The following is a 9,339-nucleotide window of genomic DNA, read 5'->3' as shown; positions in this document are numbered from 1 at the left end:
AGCTAAGTTGGAATCGGCAGTAAGCATGTAGTGGTGTACTTTGAATTGCCATAGGCAATGTTACTGTGGCTCATTTGGGTGAGCCCTACCGAAACAATTTTTCGAACGAATACCGCTAGGATGTTACGTTCTGAATGCATGGAACTGGATAATCTCGTTTTATTTATATATGCCGTAGGCAAAAATACAAATTCCTCCCTGCCGTTGGCTAGGGGGCTTTATTTAAAATAACTTTTGAGATGGTCCACAATCCATGGGTGACCGAGGGTCTTCCCATCTGTGCCTCGGAGCCTGTAAGTACCGGAACGGTTCCTTCCGTTGGGTTTTTGGTTGCAAGCGAAACCTTGCGCATGACCCAGTCCCCGATTCTGAAGGAACGCGGTTTGACCCTTGAGTCGTAGTACCGAGAGACACGCTGTTTGTAAGCTTCATTCCGAAGGTTGGCTACCGTTCGCCGTTCTTCGATTAAATCCAGGCTTAACGCGAGTGCTGCCTTGTTAGCCTTCGGCTCGAAGCTTTCCGTTCGGTAAGAAGACTCACCGATCTCAACTGGGACAACGGCTTCTGAGCCGAATGCAAGGCTGAAGGGAGTTTCCCCTGTGGAGGTTCGGTAGGATGTCCGTATAGCCCACAGAGCTTCGGGAAGCTTCTCCGGCCAAGCGCCCTTGGCACTGTTGAGTTGCCGTTTCAAAAGTTTCTTGATGATCTTATTTACGGCCTCAACCTGGCCGTTCGATTGAGGGTGAGCTGGCGAGGCGAAGAACAGGTTGATTTTGAGGCGAGTGCAGAACTGCCTGAAGAGCGCCGAATCGAACTGTCTGCCGTTATCAGTGATTATGGCGTAGGGAATGCCGAAGCGGCAACAGATGTTGGTCCAGACAAACTCTTCAACTCTTGCTGCTGTTATGGTGGCTAAGGCTTCGGCCTCAACCCATTTCATGAAGTAGTCCACGGCAACGATCGCGTATTTGACCTGCCCCTTGCCCTGCGGCATTGGTCCGATCAGGTCAAGTCCCCATTGGGCAAACGGCCAAGGGCTCACGATTGGCGTGAGGGGTTCGGCAGGTAGGTGCGGGATATTGCCGAATCGTTGGCATTTATCACATTTCTTCACCATTGCTGTTGCATCACGATGCATTGACGGCCAATAGTATCCCTGTCGGAAGGCCTTGTGGGCCAGGGATTTAGAACCGGAGTGATCGCCGCAGACACCGCTGTGGATCTCCCGAAGGACATATTCGCCCTGCTCTTCGGTGATACATTTCATGTAGGGGGTCGAGTAGCCACGTTTGTGCAGAATGTCGTTGATGACAATGTACCTCGTCGATCGGTAACGCAGCTGTCTGGCCTTGGCCTTATCTGTAGGTAGGGTACCGTTCATTAGGTAAGCATGAATAGGCGACATCCACGTATCGTTGTACTCTACAGTGCAGATCTCGGCAGTGGCGGTGCTCGGAAGGGCCAGTATCTCGACAGGGATCTTTCGACCCACTTTGTCGTTGATTGCCGAAGCCAGTCTAGCGAGGGCGTCGGCATGACTGTTCTCGTTCCTTGGTATCTGCCGAATCTCGTACGCCTGGAACTTGTTTAGCAGTTGGTGTGCTGCCGTAAGGTATGCCGTCATGGACGCGTCCTTAGTTGCGAAGTCGGCAGTCACCTGGTTCACTATTAGCTGCGAGTCGCTGTAGATGCTGATCTGAACTGCCCCCATGCTTCTGGCGAGCCGTAGCCCAGCCAAAAGTGCCTCGTATTCGGCTTCGTTGTTGGACGTTTGGAAGCCAAACCTGATGGCACATTCAATTTTGGCTCCATCGGGAGCGGTGAGTACCAGACCTGCTCCGCATCCTTGTTGGTTTGCCGAACCGTCAACGTGCAGGATCCAGAAAGGAGTTGACTGGTCGAGACGACTGCCGTTCGGTAAGCCTTCCAGTGGAGGGGTTTTTTCAGTTTCTGAAGTCTCCGAAGGTGTCAGTTCAGCGATGAAGTCTGCTACGGCTTGTCCCTTTTCGGCAGGCCTAGGTTTGAACTGCACGTCGAATTCTCCCAGCTCGATTGCCCACTTCACTAGCCTTCCGGATGTTTCTGGTTTTTGAAAAACTTGCCGAAGGGGCTGGTTGGTCAGAACGATGATGGTGTGGGCCTGAAAATAGGGCCTTAACCGCCGGGCAGAAACGACCAGAGCTAAAGCCAGCTGCTCGAGTGGGGGGTACCGAGACTCTGCCCCCTGAAGGGCCTTGCTAACGTAGAATATCGGCAGCTCTGCCTTCTCTGAGGTCCGTATCAGTACTGAACTGACGGCAGTAATGGATACCGATAGATATAGAGAGAGTGTTTCTCCAGGGAGGGGTTTTGACAGTAGCGGTGTTCGGCCCATATAGTCCTTCAAGTCTTGAAACGCCTTATCGCATTCGGCAGTCCACTCTATATGGTGTTTGCCCCCTTTCAAGGCTTTGAAGAACGGTGCACATTTGTCTGTAGCTTTGGAGATGAAGCGAGTGAGGGCTGCCACTCGTCCGGTAAGGCTCTGGATGTCCTTCTGTGTCTTCGGCACCTCCATGTCGATTATGGCCTTGATTTTATCGGGGTTTGCCTCAATACCCCTCTGGCTGATCATGAAACCGAGGAATCTTCCGGAAGATACGCCGAAGGCGCACTTTGTCGGGTTGAGTCGCATTCGGTAATCCTTCAAGATGCCGAACATGAGTGATAGGTTTTTCAGATGCTCTCCTGCCGTTCGGCTCTTTACTAGCATGTCATCCACGTACACCTCCATGGTGCTGCCGATCTGCTCAGCGAAGATTCGGTTGACCAGTCTCTGATAGGTTGCCCCCGCATTCTTCAAGCCGTACGGCATGACGTTATAGCAATACAGGCCTTTGTCGTTAATGAACGCCGTGTGTTCGCTATCGGCAGGGTGCATGAAGATCTGGTTATATCCAAGGTATGCATCCATGAAGCTGAGCAGTTCGTGACCGGCAGTGGCGTCAACCAGCTGATCGATGCGCGGCAACGGGAAGCTATCCTTTGGACAGGCCTTATTGAGGTCGGTATAGTCCTGGCACATTCGCCATCCGCCTTTTGCCTTCCGAACCATGACTGAGTTTGCCAGCCATTCCGGGTATATGGTTTCTCGTATGAAGCCAATGGTCATGAGTTTGTCCACTTCGTTCTTCATGGCCTCATACCGTTCGGCATCATAGGATCGGCGCTTTTGCCTGATAGGTTTGAATGCTGGCGAGATGCTCAGTTTGTGGCTGATGATGTCAGGGGATATGCCTGGCATGTCGTTGTAGGACCAAGCAAAGACTTCTGAGTTCTGCCGAAGGAACTGGATGAATTCGGCACGGAGGGTGGCGTTCAGCATGGTACCGATTCTTACACACCGGTCTGGTTGGCTCTCGTCCAGCGCCACCGTTTCGAGATCTTCGGCAGGTTGTGCCACTGGAGCGGGCGTTTCCTCCCTTGGATCGTCCACTGGTTCGTCGCCGTTCGACAAGTCTGCGACCGTGAAGGTTTCCTTTTGCTTGTGCGGAGCTGCCGATTTTAACGCTGTGGCGTAGCAGTTCCGAGCGCTCAATTGATCGCCCCTGATTGCCCCCGTGCCGTAGCAGGTTGGGAACTTCATGAGTAGCATGTGGGGGGACAAATGGGCCTTTATTGCTGTTAGCGCCGTTCGGCCGACAATAACGTTGTATGCCGTAGGACAGTCTACCACAAGGAATTGGTCGTAGACCATGGTCCTTCGTGGTGCTGTGCCGAAGGCGATTGGTAAGCTGACACTGCCGATTGGCTGGACCAGGTCTCCTGAAAAGCTAAGGAGAGGCGAGAGTTGCCGATTGACTTGGCTGTCATCAATTCCGAGCTCTTTGAATGCATCGGCGAAGATGACGTTTACCGAACTGCCATTGTCGATCAGGATTCGTCCGACATCGAACTCGGCAATGTCAGCTCGGATGATCATAGGGTCGTTGTGTGGGTAGATGATCCCTTCCTCTTCTTCTTCGGAGAAGGTGATGGGTTCCCACCTGACCTTCGGCATCTTTGTATGCCGGCTGCTTTCAATGCCGAGGACTTGGGGATATTGTGCCGCCCTGACATACTGCTTTATCGAACGGTTAGATGCTCCGGCAAGGGTTAGGCCTCCGCTGATTGTGTTGATCATGTTGATCTGCCGATTAGCGTTCGGGACTGGCGCCTTCTAAGGCCTGGCTATGTATTGGTCCAGTTTGCCTTCCCGAATTAACCGCTCAACGATTTTTCGCAGGCTTATGCAGTCCTCGGTGTTGTGGCTATTCTGCTGATGGTATCGGCAGAATTTCCCTGTATCCCTGCCGTCCTGCCGATTAGGCTTTCTGAACGATGGCTTCGTTATTATCTCGTTTTCGTTCAGCAGCACTGCCTCGTAGGAGGTGTTGAGCAGGGTGAACACCTCTGTCCCTTGGTTATGTGCCGTTAGTGGGGCTCGGTAGTTTTCCCTGCCGTACCTGCTCTTGTTTTTCTTGGAATGCCCCTTTTGGGAGCTTCCGGCATCTTTGCGTTTGTGGCTCTCGAGGTACCCAGCTGTTTAGAGGGTCAACTTAGTAATTTGGGTGTGACGCCAAAAAGTGGTTCTCTGACTTAGAGGGTCAACTTAGTAATTTGATGCCTTCGGTACCCTTGATGCCTCGGTAGTCTGCGTAATCTGCAATACGAGCAAACGCACGGTAAGACCTGGGGCACCGGTGTGGTACCGGCCGAAGGCTCTCCGGTGCTTAAGTAAGTTCGGGAATAGAAAGTTCAACTCACAGATCAATAGGCTTGTATGCCGTAAGTTCTGATTACCTCCATTTTGGGGTAGTTGCCCTCCTTTTATAGGTCTTGGGACGTGTGCATATTTTTTATTATTTCGATGTGGGACTGTGGGCGTCGCTTGGGAGCGCGCCACGTGTCCCAGAAGAGGGCGTTGCCCTAATGGAGTGAGCGGTAGGTAGGGTGCCGAGGGCGCCTCTGACCAAGCCCAATTTCCTCCACGTGTCTTGCCCTTATTGGCTGTTTATTTTGGGTGTAAACAGATTTCATTCAAAACTCACCAAATGACTACTCCCACCATATTATGATGTTCCCCAAGTTTTGGGCTCAATCCGAAATCAATAGGTGAAAGAAATTGGACAATTCAAGTTCAACAGCAGTTCGTTCCTAATTGGAGTGGTTGGTGAATTCCATACTTCTAGCGATTGGATTTCACTCAAAACTCACCAAATGACTCCTCCCACCATATTATGAAGTTGCTGAAGTTTTGGCCTCAATCCGAAATCAATAGGTGAAAAAAATTGGACAATTCAAGTTCAACGGCAGTTCGTTCCTAATTGGAGTGGTTGGTGTAGTCCATATTTCTAGCGATTGGATTTCAATCTAAACTCACCAAATGACTCCTCCCACCATATTTTGAAGTTGCCCAAGTTTTGGGCCCGATCCGAAATCACAAGGTGTGAGAAATTGGACAATTCAAGTTCCACAGCAGTTCGTTCCTAATTGGAGTGGTTGGTGTATTCCATACTTCTAGCGATTGGATTTCACTCAAAACTCACCAAATGACTCCTCCCACTATATTATGATGTTGCCCAAGTTTTGGGCTCTATCCGAAATCAATAGGTGTTCCAAATTGGACAATTCAAGTTCAACGGCAGTTCGTTCCTAATTGGAGTGGTTGGTGTAGTCCATACTTCTAGCGATTGGATTTCAATCTAAACTCACCAAATGACTCCTCCCACCATATTTTGAAGTTGCCCAAGTTTTGGGCCCGATCCGAAATCACAAGGTGTGAGAAATTGGACAATTCAAGTTCCACGGCAGTTCGTTCCTAATTGGAGTGGTTGGTGTATTCCATACTTCTAGCGATTGGATTTCACTCAAAACTCACAGAATGACTCCTCCCACCATGTTATGATGTTGCCCAAGTTTTGGGCTCGATTCGAAATCAATAGTTGTGAGAAATTGGATAATTCAAGTTCAACGGCAGTTCGTTCCTAATTGGAGTGGTTGGTGTATTCCAAACTTCTAGCGATTGGATTTCACTCAAAACTCACCAAATGACTCCTCCCACCATATTATGATGTTGCCCAAGTTTGGGGCCCGATCCAAAATCAATAGGTGTGAGAAATTGGAAAATTCTAGTTCAACGGCAGTTCGTTCCTAATTGGAGTGGTTGGTGTATTCCATACTTCAAGCGATTGGATTTCACTCAAAACAAACCAAATGACTCCTGACACCATATTATGATGTTGCCCAAGTTTGGGGCTCGATCCGAAATCAATAAGTGTGAGAAATTGGACAACTCAAGTTCAACGGCAGTTCGTTCCTAATTGGAGTGGTTGGTGTATTCCATACTTCTAGCGATTGGATTTCTCTCAAAACTCACCAAATGACTCCTCCCACCATATTATGATGTTGCCCAAGTTTGGGGCTCGATCCGAAGTCAATAGGTGTGAGAAATTGGACAATTCAAGTTCAACGGCTGTTCGTTCCTTATTGGTGTGGTTGGTGTATTCCATACTTCTAGCGATTGCATTTCACTCAAAACTCACCAAATGACTCCTCCCACCATATTATGATGTTGCCCAAGTTTGGGGCTCGATCCGAAATCAATAGGTGTGAGAAATTGAACAATTTAAGTTCAACGGCAGTTCGTTCCTAATTGGAGTGGTTGGTGTATTCCATACTTCTAGCGATTGAATTTCACTCAAAACTCACCAAATGACTCCTCCCACCATATTATGACGTTGCCCGTGTTTGGGGCTCGATCCGAAATCAGTAGGTCTGAGAAATTGGACAATTCAAGTTCAACGGCAGTTCGTTCCTAATTGGAGTGGTTGGTGTATTCCATACTTCTAGCGATTGGATTTCACTCAAAACACAGCAAATGACTCCTCCCACCATATTATGATGTTACCCAAGTTTGGGGCTCGATCCGAAATCAATACGTGTGAGAAATTGGACAATTCAAGTTCAACGGCAGTTCGTTCCTAATTGGAGTGGTTGGTGCATTTCATACTTCTAGCGATTGGATTTCACTCAAAACTCACCAAATGACTCCTCCCACCATATTATGATGTTGCCCAAGTTTTGGACTCGATCCGAAATCAATAGGTGAAAGAAATTCGACAATTCAAGTTCAACGGCAGTTCGTTCCTAATTGGAGTGGTTGGTGTAGTCCATACTTCTAGCGATTGGATTTCAATCTAAACTCACCAAATGACTCCTCCCACCATATTTTGAAGTTGCCCAAGTTTTGGGCCCGATCCGAAATCACAAGGTGTGAGAAATTGGACAATTCAAGTTCCACGGCAGTTCGTTCCTAATTGGAGTGGTTGGTGTATTCCATACTTCTAGCGATTGGATTTCACTCAAAACACAGCAAATGACTCCTCCCACCATATTATGATGATACCCAAGTTTGGGGCTCGATCCGAAATCAATACGTGTGAGAAATTGGACAATTCAAGTTCAACGGCAGTTCGTTCCTAATTGGAGTGGTTGGTGCATTTCATACTTCTAGCGATTGGATTTTACTCAAAACTCACCAAATGACTCCTCCCACCATATTATGATGTTGCCCAAGTTTTGGACTCGATCCGAAATCAATAGGTGAAAGAAATTCGACAATTCAAGTTCAACGGCAGTTCGTTCCTAATTGGAGTGGTTGGTGTAGTCCATACTTCTAGCGATTGGATTTCAATCTAAACTCACCAAATGACTCCTCCCACCATATTTTGAAGTTGCCCAAGTTTTGGGCCCGATCCGAAATCACAAGGTGTGAGAAATTGGACAATTCAAGTTCCACGGCAGTTCGTTCCTAATTGGAGTGGTTGGTGTATTCCATACTTCTAGAGATTGGATTTCACTCAAAACTCACCAAATGACTCCTCCCACCATATTATGATGTTGCCCAAGTTTGGGGCTCGATCCGATATCAATAGGTGTGAGAAATTGGACAATTCAAGTTCAACGGCAGTTCGTTCCTAATTGTACTGGTTGGTGTATTCCATACTTCTAGCGATTGGATTTCACTCAAAACTCACCAAATGACTCCTCCCACCATATTATGATGTTGCCCAAGTTTTGGGCTCTATCTGAAACCAATAGGTGAAAGAGATTGGAAAATTCTAGTTCAACGGCAGTTCGTTCCTAATTGGAGTGGTTGGTGTATTCCATACTTCTAGCGATTGGATTTCACTCAAAACAAACCAAATGACTCCTGACACCATATTATGATGTTGCCCAAGTTTGGGGCTCGATCCGAAATCAATAAGTGTGAGAAATTGGATGACTCAAGTTCAACGGCAGTTCGTTCCTAATTGGAGTGGTTGGTGTATTCCATACTTCTAGCGATTGGATTTCTCTCAAAACTCACCAAATGACTCCTCCCACCATATTATGATGTTGCCCAAGTTTGGGGCTCGATCCGAAGTCAATAGGTGTGAGAAATTGGACAATTCAAGTTCAACGGCTGTTCGTTCCTAATTGGTGTGGTTGGTGTATTCCATACTTCTAGCGATTGCATTTCACTCAAAACTCAACAAATGACTCCTCCCACCATATTATGACGTTGCCCGTGTTTGGGGCTCGATCCGAAATCAGTAGGTGTGAGAAATTGGACAATTCAAGTTCAACGGCAGTTCGTTCCTAATTGGAGTGGTTGGTGTATTCCATACTTCTAGCGATTGGATTTCACTCAAAACTCACCAAATGACTCCTCCCACCATATTATGATGTTGCCCAAGTTTTGGACTCGATCCGAAATCAATAGGTGAAAGAAATTGGACAATTGAAGTTCAACGGCAGTTCGTTCCTAATTGGAGTGGTTGGTGTATTCCATACTTCTAGCGATTGGATTTCACTCAAAACTCACCAAATGACTCCTCCCACCATATTATGATGTTACCCAAGTTTGGGGCTCGATCCGAAATCAATACGTGTGAGAAATTCGACAATTCAAGTTCAACGGCAGTTCGTTCCTAATTGGAGTGGTTGGTGCATTTCATACTTCTAGCGATTGGATTTCACTCAAAACTCACCAAATGACTCCTCCCACCATATTATGATGTTGCCCAAGTTTTGGACTCGATCCGAAATCAATAGGTGAAAGAAATTGGACAATTGAAGTTCAACGGCAGTTCGTTCCTAATTGGAGTGGTTGGTGTATTCCATACTTCTAGCGATTGGATTTCACTCAAAACTCACCAAATGACTCCTCCCACCATATTATGATGTTGCCCAAGTTTTGGGCTCGATCCGAAATCAATAGGTGTGAGAAATTGGACAATTCAGGTTCAACGGCAGTTCGTTCCTAATTGGAGTGGT

At 47.6% G+C, this 9,339-nt stretch overlaps 1 protein-coding gene across 1 annotated transcript; it reads right to left on the bottom strand.

Moving 5' to 3' along the window:
* Positions 1 to 208: 208 nt before the first annotated feature.
* Positions 209 to 4,162, bottom strand: LOC148295694 (uncharacterized). The gene is made up of 2 exons (XM_088250573.1): positions 3,186 to 4,162; positions 209 to 2,291 (listed from the first exon to the last, which is right to left on the bottom strand). Exons 1-2 carry the CDS (start codon positions 4,160 to 4,162, stop codon positions 209 to 211), a joined length of 3,060 nt encoding a protein of 1,019 aa, XP_088106699.1.
* Positions 4,163 to 9,339: the final 5,177 nt, after the last annotated feature.

Source organism: Prunus avium, chromosome 3, assembly GCF_965620075.1.
Source record: "Prunus avium chromosome 3, drPruAviu1.hap1.1, whole genome shotgun sequence".
Classification (NCBI taxonomy): Eukaryota; Viridiplantae; Streptophyta; class Magnoliopsida; order Rosales; family Rosaceae; genus Prunus; species Prunus avium.
This window is presented reverse-complemented; position numbering and strand designations above follow the sequence as displayed.